The sequence below is a fragment of the Mastigoproctus giganteus genome, chromosome 12 (genome assembly GCF_048544385.1).
Source record: "Mastigoproctus giganteus isolate SK-2022 chromosome 12, ASM4854438v1, whole genome shotgun sequence".
NCBI lineage: Eukaryota > Metazoa > Arthropoda > Arachnida > Uropygi > Thelyphonidae > Mastigoproctus > Mastigoproctus giganteus.
In genome coordinates this window covers 158,960,546-158,988,196 of record NC_143586.1, presented here as the reverse complement: position 1 = coordinate 158,988,196, position 27,651 = coordinate 158,960,546, and the positions used below count along the sequence as shown (strand labels likewise).

The 27,651-nt window shown below is 38.8% G+C and overlaps 1 protein-coding gene across 6 annotated transcripts in view; it reads left to right on the top strand.

Annotated features, from left to right (window-relative positions):
• LOC150077541 (single-stranded DNA-binding protein 3-like) overlaps positions 1-27,651 on the top strand; it is a 729,210-nt gene that overhangs the window by 629,127 nt on the left and 72,432 nt on the right. For all 6 annotated transcript variants that reach the window (XM_090386678.1, XM_090386675.1, XM_090386677.1 and 3 more), the window contains one exon: positions 7,651-7,721. In XM_090386678.1, coding sequence (XP_090242804.1) covers positions 7,651-7,721 — 71 coding nt within the window. The remainder of the gene's footprint in view (positions 1-7,650; positions 7,722-27,651) is intronic.

Here is a 27,651-nt window from a genome sequence, read left to right as displayed (position 1 = left end):
TATGTTTTATTATTATTTTTTTTTTTTTTAAGTTTATACTACATGTTTTATACTCACATATGCTCTATAGCTCACAGTATTAAATGCTGAACAGCTTCCTACACTAGACCAGTTGTAATTTTCATTTGGTCATACAAGTCAAAGTGTCAGTATAGAAGTTGGGATGTAGCAAAGATATCATGGAATTCCAAGCCAAGAGGGCATGATGATTGTGGGTCAGATGCTTCCACATCAGAAGCAGCACATCTTGTTGGTTGCTCATGGACCACTATGGTTAAGGTATACAAAGAAAGAATGGTGTTGAAATCATCTCTCACTGACAGAACTGTAAAGGATTACAAATGGTGAATGTTCATGGTTATCAAAAGGTGCAACATGTAGGCTCAACAGCAGTTCACTGTCTGACAGTTGGCATCACAATGCAATATGGGGAATACAAGAACAATATCCCAAATGACAATGCACTGCATGCTCAAGCTTACGATGTTCCACAGCAGACACCTGAGAGGCACCCTCATGCTACAGCGAATGCTATAGCACGAACAACACACTGGTTGGACACTGAAGGATTGGATATGAGTGTGCTGGTCACATAAGTCTAAATACCTGGAGCAACTTGCCAACAGATGCCTTTGTGCTGCAAGCCACATGGGGCCAGTGTCCACTGCTCAGACAGATGGCAGTGGTTGCTTAATATAGGGCATGTTTTGCTGGCAAGAACTGGGATCCCTGATGTGTATAGGCCAACTTTTCAATGGTGAGGTCTAATAGCAACTTTTAATAGCCAATGAGCACCGTACCATGTTGCATTTTTTTCAGAAGAACCCATTTCTGACAGAAATGGGTTCTTCTAAAACAATAATGTGGCATGTCATCAGACCCACACTGTGCACAAGTGATCCAAGGAACACAGTAAAAATACACCCATCTTGATTGGCCTCCAGATTCACCTGAATTCATTCCTGTTGAGCACCTGTGGGATGCTTTGAAACAGAAGTGTATGGACATGCAACTATCATCTATTGACACTGGAAAGCCTTGCAGATCCCTATAGATGTCTTTAGACATCAAGTGGAGTCAAAGCCTGGCAAACAGTGGCTGTTATCTGGCAATCATTAGCCCAACACAGTATTAGGTAGGTCATCATAATTCATTGATCGCTCAGTGTATGTATATAACTGTTGATGATTGTGCTCAGGTTGCTGAAAAACAGAATAGGTATTTTGCACCTACATTCACACATGAGGAATTCTTTAGTGGAAGGAAAGAGTATACCAGACATTAATCAAACTCTAACAGGAGCTCAATAATCTTGTGATAACTGAGAGGAAAGTGGAGGAAAGTTGTCGAAACTAAACATAAAACTGTAACTTGGAGAGGACTGGATCTATACACTTATACAAAGGGAGGCAGCAAAGGAGGTAAACAAACCCTTAGCCATAATTATGAGAAGATCCTTGAATTCAGGGGGGATTTCTCGGGGCTGGATATGTGCAAATGCATCCAGAATTCACAAAGTGTGGCCTTCTGATCCCTCTTTGTGAATTCTGGAACAGAAGCTTAACTTCTGTTCCAGGGGAAGAATAATGGAGTCACTGGTTAAACATGTAGTACAGGACCATCTAGACAAGAATGCAATTATAATGCAGTTACAACATGGATTTGTTGGGGGGATGGCATATTGTCTAACCAATCTGATTGGATATTCTGATGCAGTAACAAAGAAATTGGATACAAAAAATAATTTTGATATCATATACTTGGATTTCAACAAAGCCTTTGATGCTCTTGGACATAAAAGACAGTTGTACAAATTGGAGCAGTGTGGTAGTAAGGACGAATTACTACTCTGGATAAAGGGAAGGTTGAGTGGGAGAAGATGGCGATTGGTTATTAATGGACCCTGCTCCTTATGGACTAATGTTATTAATGGATTCCCCCAGGGTTCAGGGCTGGAGCCATTGTTGTTTTCTGTATTTATTAATGATATTGATAAAGGTATATTAGGCTTTATGTCAAAGATTGGCAGGGTGGGTAATGATAGTAATCATGGTAAGCTACTGCAACAAGATCTAGAAAAATTAGGTAGATGGTCTGAGAAATGGCAGTTGAAGTTTAACATTGACAAGCGCAAGATAATTTATATGGGTAGCAGTAATCCCAAATTAGTGTAACAACTGTATGGTTCTACACTCAGGGTAATGGAAAATGTAAAAGACCTGGAGGTAATTATGAAGCCAATGAAGTTCTCGGAGCAGTGCAGACAGGCTGCCTTGGACAGCTCATAGAATTTTGTCAATGATATACAGAAATTTTGCTAGCAGAGATAATAAGGTGATTATGCTATTGAACAAGGCAATGTGGTTAAGCCACATTTTGAGTACTGTATACAAGTCTGGAAACCTCATTTTAGGAAAGATGTAGATTTTTATTATTATTATTGCTCTTATATTATTTCTCACTGATCGGAGATTCCACCTCATGTACTTGGTATTGCTACCAAGTACACAGGGTGGTTGTAATGTCTGGTGTTACTGTTGTTCGAGGAAATCTCTGACTATCCTACAGGTGTTCAGGATTGCAACTTTCTGGAGTTCCTTGTAGGTGTTCGCTGGGAGACCTATTGCTGCTAGGCTGTTGTTGTTGTTTGGTTTTTAGGAGCATTAGCAACTAAGGCCATATTGCTCCAGTGCAGTGGTCATTCCCTGACCTTTCCGCATCCTCCGTATTTGGTGGTGACAGGCTCGAACCCTGGTCTAATCAAGAAGCGTGTGCTACGCCCTGCTGCTCCTTCCCACCTGGCTACGGAGGCGCCCCTGCTAGGCTGTTATGTAGGGTCTTTGGCACCATACCTGTGGTTGACACGATGATTGGGATGGTCGTTACTTGTTGTTATTATTATTATTGTTGTTGTTGTTGCTCTTATATTATTTCTCCCTGATTGGGGATTCCACTCCATAACGGGTACTGCTACCAAGTACACAGGGTGGTTGTAATGTCTGGTGTTACTGTTGGTTGAGGAAATCTCTGACTATCCTACAGGTGTTCAGGATTGCGACTTTCTAGAGTTCCTTGTAGGTGTTCTCTGGGAGACCTATTGCTGCTAGGCTACTATGTAGTCTTTGGCATCATACTGGTGGTTGATGCAATGATCAGGACGGTCGATACTTCTTGCATATGCCACATCTCCTTGATTTCATGTCTCAGGTTCGTGTACTTCCTAATGTTTTCCTCGTGGGTTTTCTGGACATTGCTATTGTTGGGCACTGCTATGTCGATCAGGTAGGTAGCCTTTTCCATCTTGTCCTCAAGGGTTATGTCCGATCTGTTGTGCGGGATGGTCTTATCCGTTATTATGGCGCGGCCCCAGTGCAGCTTGTGGGTTCGGGTCTCTAGTACTGCCTGGGGTTTGTACTTATAGTATGCTACACTTTCTTTGGTCAACTGGTATTTCCTCGCTAGCTTCTGATGTATTATCCTGGCTATCTGGTCGTGTCTGTGAGTTTACTCAGTCTGGGTGATCACCTTGCAACCCGCGGTGATGTGTTAGATCATTTCCGAGGCCAGGTGGCATTGTCGACATGTGTCGTCTGACATTCTGGGCAACACCAGAAACTATAGAAAATTCATCATTGCGATGAATTTTCTATGGTTTCTGGTGTTGATTACCTAGTCTTGGATGGCCAGCATGAAACCTTCAGTTTTGGGGAAGAGCGTCCCGCTTGTGAGCCTTGCATTGGAAGCAGTGTTATCGATATGATCTTGATGGAGGTCATTGTGGTGTGTGCCATGGAGTGTCTTTGTCCATCTTTTTAACTTTGTTTCTTGTGTCTGGGTGGGAGGGGTTGCTCACTTAGGTTGAGTGGGGTATACCACTTATCTTCCTTATGGCATGGTGGAGTGGTGCTGTGTTGTTCTCAAGTGGCCCAATGTGATTCAACTCCTTCCTTTTATTGATAATATAAGCATAGAGGTCTTTACTGTTTCTTTTCGTTCTCTGCCAGTGATTTCTCATAATCTGCCTTAGCTTGCCTAACCTCCTGTGTGATGAACCATTCTTCCTCAGTTTGAATTTATGTCTCCTCATGTGCATAGTGTGGACAACAGGAAGGAATCCATCAGCATTGAGCTTACTCAATCGATTCAGAGTCTTAAACACCACAATCATATTTCCCTACAGGTGTCTAGTCTCCAGACTGAAGTTTGCAGAACTGAAGCCTTTCCTAGGTAAAAGCACCCTTTTACCAGGAAATCTACTCTTTACTCCCATTGCTCTTCTATTCACTCGAACAGATTCGCATCCCTCTGCAAATAACGTAAAGAACAGGATAATCACCGTCTTATCTATACTGACAAAATTTGTCATTGATATAACTCCGTGAGCTGCTCTAGAAACCTGTTTATGCTGCTCTGAGGACATCGCTGCACAATTACCCCCATACCTTTCATTCTCCACTATCTTGAATGTGGTACCATACAGTTGGTACATTAATTTGAGCTTACTGTTGCCCTTATGAAGTACCCTGCATCTGTCAATATTAATCTTCAATATCCACTTCTCACCCCATCTGCGTAATTTATCTAGTTCTTGTTGCAGTAAAATAATCTGGTTACTATCATTAACCTCCCTACCAACCTTGTGTCATCTGCAAGCTTAGACATCAGGCCTGATATGCTTTCATCAATATCATTAATAAATACTGAAAATGGCAACCAGCCCACACTGAGCAGTGACCAACTGTTGCTTTATCCATAGTAACTTGTGCTTAGTGCCATAGTGCTACAGTATGTGCAGCATATTTTATTTTCAACAGTATCAAAAGCTTTTTGATTACACATGTTTTTTATGAAATCATATGCAATCAAGTATGTGACATCAAAATTATTTTTTTGCATCCAGTGCCTTTGTCATTGTGTCATAATACCCAATTAGATTGCCAGACAAGATAGCCCCTTAACAAATCTGTGCTGTGACTGCAGTATAATTGCCTTCCTCTACAGATGGTACTTCATTACTTCTTTAACTAATGACCCTGTTATTTTCCCTGGAACAGAAGTCAAGCTAACAAGTCTGTAATTACCCTTTTAATCCTCCCCCATTCTGAACTGGTGATACATTTGCACGTTTCTAGTCCATAGGAACTATCCCTGAATCCGAGGATGCTCTCATAATTATGACTAAAGATTTTCTAACTTCTTTTGCTATAATTGGATAGATTACATCTACCCAAAGTGCCTTTTTTTACATTTAGCTTCAACAATTTCTCTATTTCTCTTCCACTTTCTTCTCAGTTATCACAAAATCATTCAGCTCCTTATTAAAATTGGGTACACTTCTGGTATCCCCTTTCCTGAGCAAGTTTGTCAAGTTAGATCATTCCAAACTAGTTGACCATCCTAATTAATCTCCTTCCTTATAGTGTCTATATAGGTAATGAAGTCATTCTATTTATCTTTCCATTCTTTTCCAGACGCTTCTAGTAAACTGTGTTAGCTTGCTTAACCTCCTTTGTGACTTTATTTCAGATTATTATTATTAGTATTATTATTATTAGCCATAAGGTGCAAGGAAGCCTGAGGCTTATGCTGCACCAGCCAAAAAAAAAAAATTCCCGCGTTACCCTGAGAGAGAGAGAGAGAGAGAGAGACAGAGAGAGAGAGAGACAGAGAGAGAGAGAGACAGAGAGAGAGAGAGAGAGAGAGAGTCAGAAGTAGAAGGGAATCACCAAGAAAGCAAGAAAGAGAAGAATGACAATATCCAGCTCAGGACTTTGAATTTTCCAATCCCATACTCACCAGATATGAACCCCAGGTGATTCCCTACAGTAGATATTTACCCCAGGGGTAAATATCTACTGTAGACTTCAGTATCAACTGATAATTTATATTCTTCTTCTCCACTGCAAGTCTCATCAATACATCTGACATCCATTTAGATCTAAACCTTGAACGGTATCTCTTAATTGGTATAAAAAGTTTAGTAGCCTCAAATCATTGGTTATATCATTGAACTTTTATATTTGATATATTTATATATTTTTGTATTTATATTTATATTTTGCATTTTAATAACTTTTTTGGCCTGTGTGTCAGCCTCTTGAATACCAAGTATTTATCATTTGCTCTTTCGACAATCTCCTCTTTCCTACAAGTTAGAATCCATTCTAAATTAATTCTCCCTGGAAATGCAATTAAATTCTTATTAGTACATCTGGATACTAAACTTTTTTTTTCATTCCATTGCACAAAGCTTCAGTCTGCCATCCTAACAGCATTTTGATTTATAAAGTGCAGCCTTACTTTCATTCATAATTTGAATGAGAGGGAAATATTTCATTCTCACTCTCTATATTTCCATATAGAGAGTGATGGAAATATTTTGCTGTCTATATCCTATTTCACGTCTTTTATCTCACTAATCTGGTCTTTCATCTTGATAGACCAGATTAGTGAGCCTTCAGCTTAGCACATTGGCTGAATATTTTCTCATCAGATGGTTAAATGCCAAGCTTGAACATATCCTTTTGTGTCGTATCTACATCATCTTCTCCAACAGATTGAAATAGTACCTCTTACTTGCTGGCAGTACAAAGCAGTCAGTATTTTGTAACCCTGATCACTGGCCAAAACGACCTCCTTAACATCTGGAACTTTCTTCAATGGTGAATTCCACCAAGATTATCAGAGCCAATCCATCTCTTCAGTGTAAACTCACCAGGATAAACAGATTTGATTCTTCATTTTTCAACAATTCGAAGCTAGCCTCATCCTTCAAGCTTGACACTGATGCCTGAATTAATGACAAAATTTACAGAAAAAATTATTTTAGATTCACTCATATCAAACTTTTAATTTTTCAGACTTCTTATCTCCAGTTTTATTGAGCTTGTCACTTTTTTATTTTATTTCATTTGTTCATTAAACCCACATTCACCAATTCTTTATTTCATTATCATTATTTTTTATTATTTATATCTTTATTTCATTATCACTCAGATTATATAAACCCCTGTAGCTTGGCTGTACTGTGGTATTGTCTTTATTTTACTGGACCCGCAATAAATGATTTTACATCTAGATATTTAGGGTTTGAAAATTTAGTAACTTATACATATAAAATGATCCTATCAAATTGTTATATTTTGTAGAAATAAATATGTTTTTAAAATGCATATGCTTTAGGTAGAATTTAAATAACTTTTTTGATTTGTCCCAGCATAATAAATTACAACCCCAGCATCACAGTTTACAATAAGGAGTACTGCTCTATGAGAGATGGAATGAAATAATGAGTCAAAGATCAGATGAGTTTCCTAATCTGATCTTTGATTCTTAAACTAATCTGGTCTTTATCTACTAAGTATTTGAAAATAATTCTACAGTTTCCATTTGACTTAGAAAATCTACAACAGAACTCTTTTCCTGACAATTAGTCTTCCTCTCTGTATTGAAATGTGCATGCTTTCATTTAATTAAGACCTTTAATTTCAGATAATTTTCACATAATATCTCTTGAAGGTGGTTTGTGATTGATGGAATAACTTATTCCATTAATCATAAACCACCTTCAAGAGATATTATTTGAAAACTATATAAAACTGCTAAGCGTGGTTTTTTTTATTTCCCTCTTTTCTTTTCATTTTATTTTAGATTCAACAAGTTCTGGTGGTGAAGGGATGTATGCAATGATGAAACCTGTTCCCGGTGGTAGTATACCTGGGGTAAGTAACATATCTGAGCGAATTTTATATCAATTTCTTACTATTAGTGCATACCATGATAATTTCTCATTATTTTATTAATAATTATTCATGAATAATATGTGAAATGATTAGTCAATAAAATTCCATTAAAAGAAAGCATTTCCATTTAAGAGTAACATTTAAATAACAGTTCATTCATCAGTTATATGATTTAATAGTAATGCTGCAAGTTATTGATAATCTAGTACTGTTGTAAACCCCCCTCCCTGCTCTGAACTCTTTTGGTATCGTGTCCAAAACATGAGACAAATGCCATACATTACTTCACTTGTACTAAACTTTTTTTTTTTTTTTATGATTTGGGGGGGGGGGGGGGACAGACCATATTATTGTGACTTTAATCCATTTGAATACTTGCGTTTTGTTCACTGATATGGCCTTTTATATTAAAAAAAATGCAAATATATAGATTAATAACTTTATTACATTTTTCTTAAGAGCCTGTTCAACTTAGTGGTCCCTCCCTTCCTGGGATAATCATACAAATCTGAACTTTGTGCCACCATAAGATACGAGGGGTATTCAATAAATTATCTACCAATTAACTAAACCCTGGTAAAGTTAGCATACCTGCGTGTACCTATGAACCTTTACAATAAAGATCATATTTATAAGAAGCAAAATCTTGTTTTTATTTTTCAATGTAACTTCCTTGAACTTCAATACACCTGTTCCATTTTGTTGGCAATGAGGAAATACCAAATAAAATTCTTTGTCCTGTCCATCAAAGAACACAGAAACAGCAGACAGTTCATTATCAACAGCAAAGCAACATCCACATACGTATTTCTTGAGGTGTCGAGACAGTAAATAGTCACTGGGGCGCCAGATCCTGACCTGTAAGGTGGATGGGTAAGTTCTGTAAAGTCACAGTTTCTCAAAACAGCAGCAACAACAGCATGTGACCTGTTCACTGGTGCATCGATGTGAATAAGCAGCACACCTCTAGAAAGTTTTCCACAGCATTTTTCCTTTATGACATCCCTTAGGTTATACAGCAAGGAGCATATGACTCCCCACTGACTGTCTGCTTGGGTTCCAAGTAGTGAATGAATAAAATTCCCTCAGCATCCCAAAAATTGGTGGCCATAATCTTTCCAGCTGAAGGATGTGTCTGAAATTTTTTCGGTGGGGCCAAAGGTCATTCATGAAAGGATGGTGGCTGTGTATTGCAACAGTGCACCTTCATCTGGTACTCTGAAGGTGCACTGTTGCAATACACATCCACCATCCTTTCATGAATGACATTTGGCCCATTTCCTTCTTTGGTGAAAAACTTGATGAACAATGCTCCAATTTCAACAAATCCATAATTTGATTCAGGTGTCTTCCTTCTTTCTGTTACAACAAGAACCTAAAAACATCGTGGGATCAAAATTAGTATGATTCAAGTTGAGATATGTAGGAACATGGTAAATCATGAATCATTGAAATATAACTATGGTAAGTATCTTAGGTAGATAATTTATTGAACCTAACACCTTCAGAAGAGGGTTTAGTGCCAAAAAAATCCATGATGATATTAGTATTATTATTGACAAAATGATGAGAGGAAGCAAAGCACATTAGCCAAAAGAACATATTTTCTTTTAAAAGAAACTTTTTAATGTGTCCAAACGTTCTAGAGTTTAATATTATTAACTTTTGCAAGGTATTACAAAATATTCTGGTAGCAGCAATTCTAGAATAACATACCATTTGTGTTGCGCTAATCTCAGGGTAGCATATTGGGTAGATCATGGAATTCTATCAAAGATATATATATATAGACTGTAATATATATATATAAGATATATATTGCAGACTAGCTTATATAAGCTAGTCTGTAATCAGGTCACAAAGGAGGTTAGGCATGCGAAGGCAGATTACGAGAAATCTTTGGCAAAAGATGCTAAGAAAAACAGCAAGGATTTCTTTACTTATATAAACTCTAAACGGAAGGGGATGAATCTGATTGGTCCACTTGATATTGATGGTTCGACTGTTGATGATCCTGCTCAGATAGCAAACAAACTGAATGAGTATTTTGCATCTACATTCACACATGAGGAGTTATTAAGGTTTGAAAATGGCAGAAGGTTATCAAATTGTAGCAGGGTGCTTAATGATTTTGTAATAACTGAGAGCAAAATGGAGAAGAAATTGTTGAAGTTAATGGCACCTGGGGTAGATGGGATCTATCCAGTTATATTAAAGGAGGTGGCAAAGCAACTAACCAAACCCTTAGCCATAATTATGAGAGCATCCTCGGACTCAGGGGAGGTCCCCATGGACTGGAGATGTGCAAATATATCCCCAATTCACAAAGGGGGATCGAAGGGTGACACAGGTAATTACAGACCAGTAATTACTGGTCTGTAATTACAGTTTAACTTCTGTTCCTGGTAAAATAATGGAGTCACTGGTTAAAGATGCATTGCAGGATCATCTAGACAAGACTGCAGCAATAATTCAGACACAGCATGGGTTTGTTAAGGCAAAGTCTTGTCTGACAAATTTGATAGGATATTATGATGTGGTTACAAAGGAACTGGATGCAAAAAATAATTTTGATATCATGTATTTGGATTTCGGAAAAGCTTTTGACACTGTTGTGCATGGAAGACTATTGTACAAATTGGAGCAGAATGGTATTAAGTACCATTCTGCTCCAAGTAGTATTATCCATTGCTACAATGGATAAAAGGATGGTTGAGTGGGAGAAGATAGAGGGTGGTAATTGATGGGTGCTGCTCTTATTGGACTAATGTTATTAGTGGAGTCCCACAGAGTTCGGTGTTGGGTCCTCTGTTGTTTTGTATATTGATGAAGGTATATCAGGCTTAGTGTCAAAGTTTGCAGAATGACAGTAATGGCAGTGTGCTACTGCAGGAGGATCTAGATAATTTGTGCAGATGGGCTAAGAAGTGGCAACTGAAGTTTAACCTTGACAAATGCAAAGTACTGCATATGGGTAGAAGTAACCCCAGAGAAACGTACAAACTGTGTGGTACTACACTTAAGATGGTAGAAAATGAAAAAGACCTAGGAGTAATTGTGCAATCAGATATGAAGTTTTCTGAGTAATATAGACAGGCTGCCAGGGCAGGTCATGGGATTTTGTCAATGATATTTAGGAATTTTGCTAGCAGGGAAAAGGAGGTGATTGTCCCTCTGTATAAGGCAATGGTCAGGCCACGCCTTGAGTACTGCGTACAGGTCTGGAGGCCTCATTTTAGGAAGGATGTAGATTTGCTTGAGCGTGTACAGAGAAGGGCAGCAGGATTAGTGAGGGGAATGAAGGGATCCTCTTTCCAAGAGAGGCTTAAGTTCTGCAAATTGCAGTGGCTGGAGACTAGGCACCTGCGAGGTGATCTGATTGAGGTGTAGAAGGCCTTGAATGGGTTGAGCACACTGAATTCTGATGGGATTATTCCACTTGTTCAGATTACAAACCTACGGGGGCATAAATTCAAATTAAGAAAAGGCAGATGTAGAATAGAGTAGATGTGCAGAAGTTTGCCTTTAGCCAGCGGGTGGTTAATTGCTGGAACAAACTTCCATCTGTCGTGGAAGTTGATGGGTTAAATAAATTTAAGGAGGAACTGGACAGACATTTAGAGGGAATGGTGTGATTTGTTTTTTTTTTTTTTTTTTTGGCTGATGCTGCATAGGCTCATACACTTGTTTTCTTGAATCACATGGTACTACTACTACTACAGGAATTTACCTGCAGGCACAAAGAGGTGAATCCCTTATTTTATAAAGTTAAGTAAAGTAAAGTTAAGCCATATAGAATGTAGGCTTGGAAACTCACTTTAGGAAGGATGCAGATCTGTTGAAAAGGATGCAGCAAAGAATAACAAGATTAGTTAGCTGGGGGCATAAAAGGATATTTGTAAATGATTTTGTAAATTACAGTCTCTGAATACTGTGTCCAAACTCTCTAGAGCACTAAGTGGAAAGTTTGGGCACATTAAAAAATTGATTGCCAAAATCTTATTTTGATAATCGATTACTGTGTTTGAATGCTTATTTGTGCATATCGTCTGAGAAGAAAGTTTAGATGTCATCAGTATTTAGTTTACATAACCTTTTAAATCCATAAGAACTTAAATTACTACACAGATGCATAGTATCCAGACTGTAATTTACAAAATCATATACAAATATCCTTTTATGCCCCCAGCTAACTAATCTTGTTATTCTTTGCTGCATCCTTCCTAAAGTGAGTTTCCAAGCCTGTATTTTATATGGCTTAACCATTACTTTGTAAAATAAGGGAATCACCTCTTTGTGCCTGCAAGCAAATTTCCTGTATATATACCTTTGATAGAATGCCATGATCTACCCTATCTGGTACCCTGAGTTTAGTGCAACCCAAATGGTATGTTATTCTAGAATTAATGCTGCCAGAATATTTTGTAATACCTAATACCTTGCAAAAGTTAATACTATCAAAGTTAAACTTCAGTGTCATTCAGCAGCCCACCTGCCTAATTTATATAGATCTTGACGTAACATACTTTGATTAATGCCATTAACAACTTTTCTCACCTTTATGTCATCAGCAAACTTAGACATCACACTTTTAACATTTGCATCATTAATAAATATTAAAAATTGTATGGACCTTGTTGCACCCCCACACATGCCATATTCCATTATATGCTATAGTTAAAAATTGAAAAGAAGAATTCAGACTGGAAGTGAGATCAAAGAGACTCTCACAGTGAGCAGCTAATGATGGTTAATGGCAAGAAATCATAGCAGATGCAAAGATGTAATAGTAATAGAGGCATGTGATGCAAGAAAGCAAGCATATGAGCTTATGTAGCATCAGCCAAAAAAAAAAAAAAAAAATTCACACAACCATTCCCTCTAAATGTTTGTCCAGTTCCTCCTTGAATTTATTTAAGCTATCAACTTCCACAACAACAGATGGAAGTTTGTTCCAGCAATTCACCACTCACTGCCTAAAGGCAAATTTCCGCACATCTGTTCTACAATTGTCTTTCCTCAATTTGAATTTATGCCCCCTTAGGTTTGTAATCTGAACAAGTGGAAGGATCCCATCAACCCATTCAAAGCCTTATACACCTCAATCTGATCACCTCACAGGTGCCTAGTCTCCAGCCACTGCAATTTGCAGAACTTACGCCTCTCTTGGTAAGAAGATCCTTTCATTCCCCTCACCAATCTTGTTGCCATTCTCTGTACATGCTCAAGCAAATCTACATCCTTCCTAAAATGAGGCTTCCAGACCTGTATGCTGTACTCAAGGTGTGGCCTAACCATTGCCTTATACAAAGGGATATTCACCTCCTTTTCCCTGCTAGCAAAGTTCCTGTATATCATTGACAAAACCCCATGACCTGTTCTTGCAGCCAGTCTGCATTGCTCAGAAAACTTCATATCTGACTGCACAATTACTCCCAGGTCTTTTTCATTCTCCCACCCTAAGTGTAGTACCACACAGTTATTATTATTATTAGCCATATAGTGCAAGGAAGCCTGAGGCTAATGCTGCATCAGCCAAAAAAAAATTTCCCCAAGCTTCCCTGAGAGAGAGAGAGAGAGAGAGAGAGAGAGAGAGAGAGAGAGAGAGAGAGAGGAGAGAGAGAGAGAGAGAGAGAGGAATCACCAAGAAATGGAAGAATGATGATATCCAGCTCAGGACCCAGGGTGTGAAAAGCCCATGCTCACCAGATGTGAGCCCCTGGGACATTCCTCTGGGGTTACTTCTACCCATATGTGGTACTTTGCATTTGTCAATGTTAAACTTCAGTTGTCACTTCTCAGCCCATCTGCCCAAATTTTCTAGATCCTGTTGCAGTAGCATACTGCCATTACTGTCATTAACAACCTTGCCAACCTTTTGTATCATCTGCAAACTTCGACACCAAGCCTGATATACCTTCATCAATATCATTGATAAATTTACAAAACAACAGTGGGCCCAACACCAAACCCTGTGGAACTCCACTAATAACATTAGTCCGCGAAGAGCAGCACCCATTGATTACCACCCTCTGTCTTCTCCCACTCAACTTACCCTTAATACCATTCTTCTCCAATTTGTACAGTAGTCTTCCATGCGCAACAGTGTCAAAATTTTCCTGAAATCCAAGTATATGATATAAAAATTATTTTTTGCATCCAGTTCCTTTGTAACCACATCATAGTATCTATCCAATGAAATTTGTTAGACAAAACTTTCCCTTAACAAACCCATGCTGTGTCTGAATTATCAGCTGGAGTGAAAGCAGCAATCCAAACTCCCAACAGAAAAAAATAGTTCAGTCAGCTAAAAAAAGTGATGGTAGCAATTTTTTGGGCTTCCAGAGGAATAATTGTGGACTATGTTCCAATAATTCAAACTGTAACAGGAACATATTAACTAATTCCAGTAAAATCTGTTACAGCAGATACCATTTTAACAAAAATTTTATAATGAATATATTTTCAGCTCCCAGCTGACTTCTGTTTTTAACAATACTTTATAAATCTCCTTTGAGTGAAATAGTTCTGAAATAAAATTCAGTGTAGTGAATTATTTTAAAAGTCCATCTATGCCTAAAATGTATTGGTTTATATATGTGAATGACATTGTGATACCTTCATACTGTAATGGGATCATGTCAGTTTGGCATAAGACAATTTTTCGTACAGTGGTTCAGTGTATACGACAGTTTGGTGAAAGACGATAGATATGACAACTTGTTGTATGTGCAACTATTCAATGTATCACATACAGACCATAAATAAGAAAATCAAAGTAGAAAGTGGGAAACTAAGAAAAATTTTGATCACAAGAGGAATATAGTAATTTAGAAAATAATAGAAAAAGAAAATATTTTGTTTATTAATTTATTTTGTATGAAAGTATTCAAGCTTATAGGCAAGTTGGAAAATGGGTATGACCTTATCTTCAGTATGAGTCTGTTCTTATTGTACCAATTACAATATGGATGGACATTCATGAAGATAACAGGTGTATATCCTCTGAAGATAATAGGCTCACACTCAGACAATCCATGCCACTGTTATATATACCTCCCTCTTCATTTGTTATAGCTGGGTTATACCATTCAAGGAATGCTTTAGGGCTCATTCTTTGTCGGGAGGCATTGCATTGCATCCCTTTGTGACAGATGGAATTATTACTGGCTAGTATGTGGTCTGCCTCCCCCAATTGAGTAACTCAAGGTTTTTTTTTAATCAAGCAAAGAAAGAAAATCAATAATACAATACAGCTAGGTCGCTATTAATGTGAGTTTGAATAATGCAATATTCGATTTAGTGTGAATTGTATAAAGATACCAAGTAGCGTTTACTGCGAACCAAAATTCAGTTAATGCGAGGCTAGTGCAGCTAGCCTTGCATTAGACGCCGCTACACTTGTTAATCTTTACGTGTGCATGTGCTACTGCCTGTCGTAATATACGTTAGTTTTCGTGATTTGTTTTAATTAAGAAGTGCCCTTAACAAAATGAACAAAAGGAAAGTTCCTTCAGATAAAAATACTACGAGTGCAAAAAAGAAGAGGCTTGTTATTAGATTAGAACAAAAAATTTATGTGTTTGAACAACATGAACGTGATCATAGCAACTCTAAAACGGGACACGATGTCGGAATGCCTGAATCGACGGTACGAAATATTATAAAACATGCAGTGGAAATAAAAGAAAAATGTAAAGTTGCATCAGCTTTTTGTGGTTTGCAAACATCTACAAGGAATAGAAGTATTAGTATGATACAAATGGAGCGTCTTTTAACTATATGGATTGAGGATTGTAATCAAAAACACATTCCCCTTAGCAGACAGCCATTTAGAGAAAAAAGTTTGTTCAAGACAGTGAAAGAAAAAAAAGATAATGAAGTAGAAGAAACGTTTAGTGCGAGTGTTGGTTAGTTTGATCAATTTAAAAATCGAGTTCAGCTGCATAATGTTAAAATTACCGGTGAGGTGGCCAGTGCAGATGAGGATGCAGCATCTAAATATCCTGATATTTTAAAAAAAATAATTGAAGATGGTGTATACACTGATCAACAAATATTTAACATGAATGAAACTGTTTATTCTGGAAAAGGATGCCTTCCAGAACTTGCATTTCTAAGAAATAAAAAAAAACTCAACCTGAATTTAAAGTGTCTAAAGATCACATAACACTTATTGGGAGGCAATGCTCAAAGCGATTTTAAATTGAAACCTGTGCTTGTTTATCAGTCTCCAAATCCTCACATTCTAAAAGGCTACAACCATAAATCACTTCCAGTTATTTGGCAATCAAATAAGAAAGCATGGGTGACCTAAGCTGTATTAACTGACTGGTTTTCAAGCTATTTTTGCCCAGCTGTTGAAAAATATTGCAAGGAAAGCAACATCTCATTTAAAGTACTACAAATTTTTAGATAATGCTCCAGGTCATTAAACTACACTCGGTTCATTATGTAAAAATAATTTTTTTGCCGCCAAACACATCTTTGTTGCAGCCCATGGATCAAAGGACCACGCAACATTTAAGGCCTACTACATAAGAAAAACATTTGAACAGGCGATTGCTAAAACTACAGGAGACAATGCAATTTCCTTAACAGAGTTCTGGAAAAATTATAACAGACATGCAAGAGAAAATATTCAGCATGCTTGGCAACAAATAACTGCAAACAGCATATGTGAAGTGTGGAAGTGCATTTTGCCTCATTGTGCAAATAGTAGTGGTTTTGAAGAAAAAACTGTTATAGAAGAAATAACAAATATTGGAAGAGAACTGGGATTTGATGAACAAGAAAATGATAACGTTCGGGAAAAGCAGTATCCCATCCAATTAACAATGATGCTGAAGAACGAGATAATGTTCAAGTGAAGGAGTTCTCAAGGAATTCGAAAATATCTTTCAAGTTGTAGAAGTCGTGAAGCAAAAAATTATGGATGCTGATCGAAGCATGCAAATTCACTGAGATGTGGATAAAGCACTCTGCTTCTACTAGCATATGTATGAAGATTTAAAAAAAAAGAGAAAACAGTTCAGTCTGCGCTGATAAAATATTTCGCAAGACAGTAAAGATGTTTTCGTCAGTGTAAGCTTACCTTTAGGAATGATATTTAGAATTTTTTTTGTTTTTATTTTGCTTTCTATAATTACAGTACTCTGTGACTTTGTTAATAATAAATTTAAATTATAAGCATATTCTTTTTATCCTTTACTGTTATATTTTGTTAATAAACATGTAAAAACTTATGTTTAAAATTTTTCATTACCTATTTCTGTTGAGCTGGAACCAATTACCATATTTTACACTTAATTATAACTTTGAATAGTGTGAATTCGAATAATGCAACTACTTCATGGGATTCATTAGTCGCACTAATCGCTACCTAGCTGTATATGTAATTTACAGTTATTATATATAGATGCTTCACGGCATTAGCTGTTCGGTGCAAAAAATAAACACATTTTATCCAGAGGGTCTGGACTGTTCACTTTCCCTTATCCCATCTACAGAATATTAGCCTATCACTAACTTTAACTGCTTGCAGTAAAAACTATTAATATTAGTATTAGTATTGACAAATAATATAAGAAAGCAAGCTCGTACAACATCAGCCAAAAAAAAAAATAATAATAATAATAATAATAATAATAAATGCTTTCCATATCAGTTGTTCATCCCCTCTAATAGTTTTTAGTTCTTCCATGAATTTATTCAAACTATCCATTTCTACAATGCCTGAGGAAAGTTTATTCGAATAATCGATTACCTGCTAGCTGAAGGTAATTCTGCACATCCTGCAGCCACCCTTCCTCAGTTTGAATTTATGCCTTCTGAGCAAATTTCATCAGCATTGAGCTTTACTCTCAATTCAATCAATGCCTTAAAGACCTTGATCAGATCTCACAGGTGCTTAGTCTCTGAGCACTACAGTTTGTGGAACTGAGACCTTTCCTGATAATAGCACCCTTTCTTCCTCTCAGTAATCCCATTGCTCTTCTCTGCACCCATTCGAACAGATTGACATCCTTCTGTAATGAGACTTCCAGACCTATACACAGGTCTTTAAGTCTCATTTCAGGAAGGAAATTGTCCATATACAGGTTTTTAAATGAGACATCCGTACCTGTATGCAGTACTCAAGATGTGGTGGCCTATAGACTTGGATAACACCTCCTAATCCCTGCTGGCAAAATTCCTGTATATCATTAAAATTAAAAACAGAATGAGGTGTCCTAGGTGCCTGCCTGCACTGCTTAGAGAACCTATAAGACTGCATGATTATTACCCCCAGATCTTTTTCTTTCTCCATTACCCTGAGTGCTGTACCACACAGTTAGTGCATTATCTGGGATTACTGGTATACACAGTACCTTACGTTTGTCAATGTTGAACTTCAATTGTCACTTCTCAGCCCATCTGCCTAACTTTTCCATATTTTATTGCAGTAGTATACCCTAATGACTGTCATTAACTCTTGCCAATATCTCAATATCATTAAACTTAAAAGAACAGTGGGCCTGCAGCAAACCCTTGTATTCAGTGCAGGCCCATTGTTATTATTGTTCCTGGTTAAAGTATGTGGGCCATTCTTTAACCAGGGACTCGAATAATAACATTAGTCCAAGAAAAGCAGTGCCATTGATAACAACTGTCCCCACTCAGTCATCCCTTTATAATAATAATAAAATTCTTTATTCATAGAAATGTAGGACACAATTCTCACTACATACAACCAGAGGAATCTGGCAATTAACTGGACACGTTACATTCAATACAGTAATACCCCGAAGTTACGCGATAGCTGGGTCTGACGAAAATCACTTAAGTCGAATTCGCGTAAGTCGGGGTACAACTTTGCATATAAATACATATAAATTTTGTTTAATTGGGATAAGGACTAACAAAAACACTAGTTTAGAAGAAAAATATTTAATAAAATTGCAGTTCTGTATACATATTAATACAAAATATGTATTAAAAAATAAATGAGTTAAGTAAAAAAGTTATTTCGATGTCGATGGCTTCATAAAATCTAACAAATTCGTCTGACGACACAGCGCCTTCTTTTTTTCACGCAGAATTTCTTCATAGCAAGGTAATAATTTTTTTATTCCTTCCTTTGTAGCTATAACGCGTGCTTCGTTGGAGTCCATGTTTTCTAAAATTTTTAAGCCCTTTTCAATTGAGCTGAGACCTTCTGTCAAGCTTGCAATTGTCATGTGCTTTTCTGGTGGAACTGGGTCTGAAGTAGTAGTAGTGGCATGTGATGCAAGAAAGCAAGTGTATGAGCTTATGCAGCATCAGCCAAAAAAAAAAAAAAACAAAAATCACACCATTCCCTCCAAATGCCTGTCCAGTTCCTCCTTAAATTTATTCAACCTATCAACTTCCACAACGAAAGATGGAAGTTTGTTCCAGCAATTAACCACCTGCTAGCTAAAGGCAAATTTCCGCACATCTATTCTACATCTGTCCTTTCTTAATTTGAATTTATGCCCCCTTAGGTTCGTCAACAAGTGGAAGGATCCCATCCACTTATTGACGAACAAGTGGAAGGATCCCATCAGAATTCAGCGTGCTCAACCCATTCAAGGCCTTATATACCTCAATCAGATCACCACGCAGGTGCCTAGTCTCCGGCCACTGTAATTTGCAGAACTTAAGCCTCTCTTGGTAAGAGGATCCCTTCATTCCCCTCACCAATCTTGTTGCCCTTCTCTGTACACCCTCAAGTAAATCTACATCCTTCTAAAATGAGGCCTCCAGACCTGTACGCAGTACTCAAGGTGTGGCTTGACCATTGCCTTACACAGAGGGACAATCACCTCCTTCTCCCTGCTAGCAAAATTCTTATATGTCATTGACAAAACCCCATGACCTGCCCTGGCAGCCTGTCTGCATTGCTCAGAAAACTTCATATCTGATTGCACAATTACTCCCAGGTCTTTTTCATTTGTAATACCACACAGTTGGTACGTTTCTCTGGGGTTACTTCTACCCGTATGCAGTACTTTGCATTTTTCAAGGTTAAACTTCAGTTGACACTTCTTAGCCCATCTGCCCAAATTATCTAGATACTGTTGTGTTTGGAGGCAAAAACACAACCTTCACATGTGGGTCGAAATTAATTAGGGTGGCAGGAGGGTGACCGGGTGCATTGTCAATAAGAAGCATCACTTTAAATGGAATCTGTTTAGACTTGCAATAACGTTCGACTTCGGGTATGAAGTGGTGACCAAACCATCCTCAAAAACGGAAGCTGTCACCCAAGCTTTATGGTTTGACTTCCAAATCACTGGTAAGCTAATTTTAGATATATTTTTTAAAACTCTTGGGTTTTCGGAGCGATAAATTAAGAGAGTTTTTAACTTGCAGTCACCAGCTGCATTCCCACCAACTATCACTGTCAATTGGTCTTTGGAAACCTTAAAGCCTGGAAAGTTTTTTTCTTCATGCGCTATAAAAGTTCTTTTAGGCATCTTCTTCCAGAACAGGCCAGTCTCATTCACATTAAATACGATTTCACTGCTATATTCACCTTCTTCTATCATAGTCTTGAGTGTCTCAGGAAAAGAAGACGCAGCTTCTTTATCGGCACTTGCTGCCTCTCCACGATACTGTGCCAGTTACAGCGATTTTTAAATCGGTTGAACGAACCGTTACTAGCTACAAAGTTTTCATCTTTGCCTGCCTCCCCAGCTTCTTCTTTCAGCCTCTCAAAAATCAGCTTAGCTTGATAGCACACAGTGTTCTGATCGACTGGACAATTCTTCATTTTTACTTGATTATCACACCATAATTTCAGCATTGTTTCCATCTCAGCAATAATACCATAACGTTTACAAATTATGCTTGAGTTCAAGGATTCAGCATTTTTCACCGCTTCGAGAATTCTTTCTTTATCTTTTATGATTGTTCTTACTGTGGATTCCAGTAGCTCAAACTTCTTTGCTAATTCACAAATTTTCATTCTGCTATCAAAATCCTTGATAATGTTAATTTTACATTCCAAAGATATCTTTTGCCTTTTCTTACTGGGTGCAGTAGAATCAGATTTACTTTGTTTGAACGACATAGTTTTTTTAAGGGTTTAGAAAACGTATAGCAAAACAATCTTAACTTTCATCGATCGTAGAATCATAATTGTGCACCTAGAGTTCGCACGAAACACGTCCAATGCATATCACAGCAAGAAAAAATCAAGAATCGCGTAACTCCGAGTTCACGTAAGTCAGGGTATTACTGTACACACAAAAATATGTGGGTACATATCAAATACATAAAATACATAGAAAGTGCTAATAGAGTATACAGAGCTTATATTGCATTATATAGATTTTATCATTATTATATACGTGCTGCAACACATTGAGATGGTCTGGAAACTTTCACTGAGAGTTATGACTAGTTCCACTGACAATTGCAGGAATGCTGACGGCACTTGACTATAGATTTGTGCTCTTCTTCTCTGTAGGCAGAATCTCTGGACCATTGTTTCACGCTGAACTCCCCACTCATTGTTTGCGGAGTTCAGCGTGCCGATGATGCTGTTCGGAAAGTGTCACTTGAAGGGTGAGAGCTTCAAGTTAGAACAAAGCACTGGACGGTTTCTGAGAGCTCTACAGGTATTTTCCAGCCTACGATTTCCCAGATGTTGATGAAGTCGAGAACTGCAGAGCATGGATTAAGTGCCATTGTGAGCTTCCTTGCATATGCCAGGTGCTGTGCTGGGCTGGAGTGTATCTTAGATTTATGCAGAGCTGTGACTTTGATGTTGTATGGGGTAGGTGAGCCCAATTGTTGACCCACTTTAGGACCCAGAATTCTAGACCCCAGAGCATCTTCAGACCGGACATAAAAGCAGCCGACCAAACTTCAACACCATAACTAAAGTAGTAGAGGAGAAATTTTCTGACTGTTTCCTTGTTGTGCGCTCTACAGAGATCAAGTTTCATACCCCAGAAAACTAGTAATACTCTTGAATGCAGTTGCTGGATTTGTTCCTTATATGTTCAGTTTTCGTCCATTACCACCCCCAAGAATTTTACAGAATGAGTTGCGACGAGAACGTGCCCAGCAATGGCGGGCTGCTGGATTGAGGTCTGCTTGTGCTCTAGAGAAGATGATGTATTTGGATTTTTCAGGCTTTAGTTTAAGCCCAAAATAGGCGACTTATTCACAGAAAGAAGACAGATATTTGTTCAGGGTAACAGACTTCGATAATTCCTCTGCCTAGTCTGGTGAGGTGTTAGCAGGGCTTGAGAGGTAACATACAATATCATCGGCGTAGGCCATAAATCCAGGTATCTCATTAATTAGCGGAATAAATAACACTGAAAAAAGCAGTGCTGACAACTATCCACCTTTGGGTATACTGATTTCCACCTGCTTTGTGATGCAGTTATTCTCTTGCTGGAAGGTAAGGAACCTCTTGGTTAGTAGATTCAACTTCGAGACATTATGTGACCTGTAGTAGTTCTCCAGGAGGCACATAAGAGGCTTAACTTACACTGAGTCAAAGGCTGCTTGAAGAAAAAAAACAGCATGAAGAACATAGCTTTGCTCCCAGGCTTGAAGGGTTTTCAAATTCAGAGCCTGTATGCATGTTATCGGTGATCTTTGTGACAGTGCGTAATGGGTATGCTGAGGTCTCTGGGAAAGGATCTGATTGGCAACCACTTTAAACATGCACTTCTCCAGGCATTTGAGAAAAGGGGAGGAGTTTGAAATAGGCCTATTTCAATCTCCTCCGCTCAGCAGTTGAGATCGGATTTTGCACCTTTGGAACTGGGATGACTGTAATTCAGCCAAGCATTTGGACTCCATGTTGTAAAATTCTGTTAAACAACTTCATCAGCTCATCACTGTTGAAGTAGGAGGCTACTTGAAGGCAAAAGGTGGAAATAGTCACTTCCCATCATTTTCTTATCAGACAGGGCGTTGATGGCCTTGATTAGATCCTCCTCTTCGCCAAGCATCACATTAGTTTGCACCATTTGTCCAGGCCTGATGATTCCGCTGACTAGATGTGATTTGCCAACCAGGATGGCTGGACACACACTATCCTCTTCTCCATGAATGAGTTAATAGCCTGCTTCTTGCTGTTGAGTATGCTGAGTATGATCTTTCTGAGGGTAATCTCTTGAATTGAGCATGTAGTCATTGTTTTTCCTTAAAATGGTGCATTAGGATGCTGGACCACCATGGCTTCGAGTGTTGGCAGATGACGCTTACTCTTGACATGGCCACTCTAGCAATGGAAGACAACCATCTCTGAAGCCAAAACGCAGCTTCCTCTATATCAATTTCACTGAAAGTTTGCCAGGGGTAGCCCATTGCCAATTCAATTTTTAGGTATTTTGGATCATAGACAGCCTTCTTGATCTTTTCAGTCAGGTTGGATTGGTTCAGTTGGTTATAGCATTCTTCACTCCCAGGGCTGAAAAAGATTCTCTGTAATGTGGCTTCTCCATGAGAGGGGGGGGGGAACACAGATGCAATGGATAAACTCACATACTAACAACTGGAGTCCACCGACTAGATAGGAGCCCAGAACAGCCTCAGAATCGTTACCAGGGTATGCACAAGATTTGATAAGAGGGAGCTTATTGTCTTTGGCAGATTAAAGCTCCACCTCCGTTTCTATCTTTCCTGTTTGCCAGAATAGACTGATATCTGATGTTAGTAGTTAAAGGCAGTATGTCGTCACGAAGCCAGGTTTCAATAGGGATAACAAAATTAGTAAGCCGCACTTAGAAGCATGGCAGTCAGGTCACTGATCTTGTTCTTCGGGCTCCGGGTGTTCTTCACGAAGCATTTCACATGTTTATCGTTGGTAGGCGTGATCTGGATTAGGTTTCTAGGGTTCCTTTCCCTGAGGATGGTGGCTGATTGGAAGTGAATTCCTCTTGGGCGGGGTGTGCCACTAGGACCCACCCTACAAGTAATGTGCACTTGTATTTAGCTATCAGACCTGACAAGATGATTGCAGGATTTAGTTGCCCCAGTGGCTGCTCTTCTTTCATCAGGTTGAAAGGGGCGGTCTAGTTTTGCTGCCTAGCTACGCAGAGAGAGGCACCCTGCCCACTTCTGGTCTCCAGATCGCATGTACTGCTGGTTGCGCATAATGGTCGCTGAAAGATGCCATTGCCAGGAGACCTGCAAGCCAGATATCTGTGTTTAGGTACCTTTCTATATTGGAATCTTTGATCTTGAGCCGGAAAGAAACATAGGTTAGATGCCTGGTGGGGACCCTGATGGGGATACTGAGTATGTTGAGCTGCTTCAGAAAGGTTTCAATTTGTTCCAACATTGTTTCCAGGCATAGTCAACTTATAAAAGTGCTGGATGGTCTAGACCTCCTTCCTCTACGTTACATGATTTTAATACCTCGTGTGTTTTGGTTAGAGCTAATAACTGCATAAGGTTTTTGATCTGCTTGGGCGAAAAAGGTGTCTTTACTAAGGCACATAACTTCTGATAGGTGCTGATTTCTTCCCCCGTGCTTTTGCGACTTCCGCGGCAGGAGATGAAGGCGAAAGGATTGCAGGTAAGGGCTCTGTTGGGGGGGGCTACATGATGTGGGATTCAGAATCCATTTGTTTTGAGTGTTGATCAATTTGCATAGGGTATCCTGGATTGTCAGTATCCTGAGTGGCATTACTGATGGATTCCAGCAGGAAGGACACAAAGTTGTGTAGAATGTTGTAGGTCTTCCAGCCACTGTGGTGACTCTCTTAGGTTGTTGTTGTTAATTGGTTTTTTAGGAGCATTAGCAACTAAGGCCATATTGCTCCGGGGATATGTGGTGCTCATTCCCTGACCTTTCCGCATCCTCCGTATTTGGTGGTCACGGGCTCGAACCCCAGTCTAATCAAGAAGCGTGTGCTATGCACTGCTGCTCCTGCCCACCTGGCTACGGAGGTGCCTGACTCTCTTAGGGTTGTTTTCTCCATGCATAGCTTTCTCAAGTAAGGTAAACTTCTCACCCATTTAATACAATTCTGACACGGGCTTCTCATGCTGCTCTAGGACATGATCAGTTTGCGACTGAATGTCTCAGCAGGAGATCTGTGGCAGAGTCAGACATGCTTGCATTATCCATAGTAGCTCGACAGCATCAGCAAAACTTACCCTTCATGTCACACTACTCCAATTTGTACAGCAGTCTTTTATGGGCAACAGTATCAAAAGCTTTTCTGAAATATAAGTATATGATGTCAAATTTTTTTTTTTCATCCAGCTCCTTTGTGTAAGTAGTAGTAGTGGCATGCGATGCAAGAAAGCAAGTGTATGAGCTTATGCAGCATCAGCTAAAAAAAAAAAAAAAAAAAATCACACCATTCCCTCCAAATGCCTGTCCAGTTCCTCCTTAAATTTATTTAACCAGTGCTTATGTTTCGCAGTGCTTATATCACACCAAACTGACTCAACAGTGCACTGTTCATCTATATCAGCTGGATGCACTTCTTTTGATTTTGTGTTTTTCTTAATTAACAGCATGACACCTCCTCCCTTCCTATCCTGTCTATCCTTTCTGTACACATTGTACTCCCAAATTCCAGTTCTGCATTCCTTATATCTGTGTGACACCACGTCTCTGATATCCCAACAATATCTGCCTTTGATGTTTTGAGCAATACCTCAAATTCATCAAATTTATTTACCAAACTCCTAGCATTGGTGTACACGCAGGTATACATGCACCTGTTTCTATTCTTAGCTACCCTAACATGTGTTTACTTGTACCGCAATGACTTCCAGCAGTCTCTGAAATATCCTGCATCTTGTTTTTCAGGCTTCTGCTCATTTCAATAGAAGCAGTGCAAGAATCACTTCCACCTCTGCCAGTGGCTACTGTTAATCTATTAGTCCTTGTATCCCCCCAACTAGCAGTTTTCCGACCCACCTAACACTGCCTCGACAGCATCAGCAAAAATTCTTGCACCCTTTCTATTTAAGTGTATCCCATCCCTGTAGAAGCAATCTCTCCTGTTAACAAGTACAGTCTAGGCTGAAAAAAATTCTACCCCTTGAGCCTTGCACAATCCCTCCAGGGCCGAATTGATCGACAAGGCTCTCATCATATACTCCTTCCTATCGTGTCTGGGCAGAATTGCAGACACTTTCAAATTCAACCCTAATTCCCGGCTTTTTTTCAACAGTGACCTGTACTTGCTAAGTAATTCCGCCGGTCTCCTACTCTTAATATCATTAGTGCCAACGTGTACAACTATATCACCTTTTGTGCCCTTAAAAGATGATATCCGCTCTACAACGTCATCAACCTTTGCCCCTGGCAGACATACCCTGGTCCTATTCCAAAGCATGTTCCCCGTTTCCCTGACAATAGAATCACCAACAACTACTAGTTCCTGTGGGATCAGCGCATTCTGCCTAGGGGGCTGCCTCTGTGTTGCCTGATGACCAAGTGCAAGCTCTGGCGTTCATGTGGGCATCTGAGAGCTTGATGGGCCCTCAATTTATTTCCTTCGAGGGCATCCACCCTGTCCTTCAAGCTCTCGTAAAGGCCCATAACAACGCTGAGTTGTCGCCTGATTTCCTTGCACTCCTTACATCGTGCACACACAAAGACATCCCCCTTGGCAGTATCTTGTCCCATACCCGACTGCTCCGCAAACAGTGCATTTTAAAAGACTGTGATTTTAAAATGCACTGTTTTAAACTAATTTTAAACTAAATAATTTCTGGAATTTTTTTTCAATGAAGAAATAAAAGAAAACATGAGAACTGTTGGGAGTTCCAGCTGTGTATATTGAGTGTAAAAAGCAAAACATAAATGAAATTTGTGTGGGATATCAAAATAAAGCCTAGTTTCATTAGCGCTAAAGATGTCATTCTGGTTGTATGTCAACAGATAACATTTTTTAAACAATTCTCCTTCCATTCCTTTGTAGCCTCAGTGTCAATGCGCCTCCGTAGCCAGGTGGGAAGGAGCAGCAGTGCATAGCACACGCTTCTTGATTAGACCGGGGTTCGAGCCCGTCACCACCAAATACGGAGGATGCGGAAAGGTCAGGGAATGACCACCGCATATTCCGGAGCAATATGGCCTTAGTTGCTAATGCTCCTAAAAAAAAAGCAGATAACAAAAGTCAGTGTCAATGCCTTCACTTTCACCACACACTTTTTTGAAAGATGAATCTTTCAAAAAAGATCTGACTCACCTTTCAAAAGAGATCAATCCATGATGAGCTTAAATTTCTGGAACTATCCAGTGGAAGAATTGAAATCTTCAATATTCATCCAGTACACAAACAATTCAGCTTTTGATTTTAAAAGAGTTCGATCTACATGAACTGAAAAAAAAAAAAAATTGCCTTTGATGCTCTGATACTACACAATACAGCAAATTTCTCTAGGCTGCCAATCTTTTTTCAATCTTTCAGAATTTTGCAGTGTGATTTTAGTGATGTTGGTCTCAGAATGTGTACCCTTAGCTATAACTTCTAACATCTTAATTCTGTCTGCAATTAACAAAACTAATATCAAGTGCTTTGTAGGAGCACTTCATAGGAACCATATTGATAAACTTAGTCTATACATACTGTCTAATGAAATTAATTTCTAATCAAAGTTAATTTCATTACACCAACAAGTGATTTCTCACATTAGCCTTCAAAGTTGTCATTAACTTCGATAAATTAGTGTTCTTTCATTTTGAAAGTTCAAGTTTTTATTTAATTGCAAGCACAACCCTTTTGTGTTCACACATCATTTTCTCAATTTCTAGGGCGCCTCCGTAGCCAGGTGGGAAGGAGCTGCGTAGCACATGCTTCTTGATTAGACCGGGGTTAGAGCCTGTCACCACCAAATACGGAGGATGCGGAAAGGTCAGGGAATGACCACCGCATATCGCGGAGCAATATGGCCTTAGTTGCTAATGCTC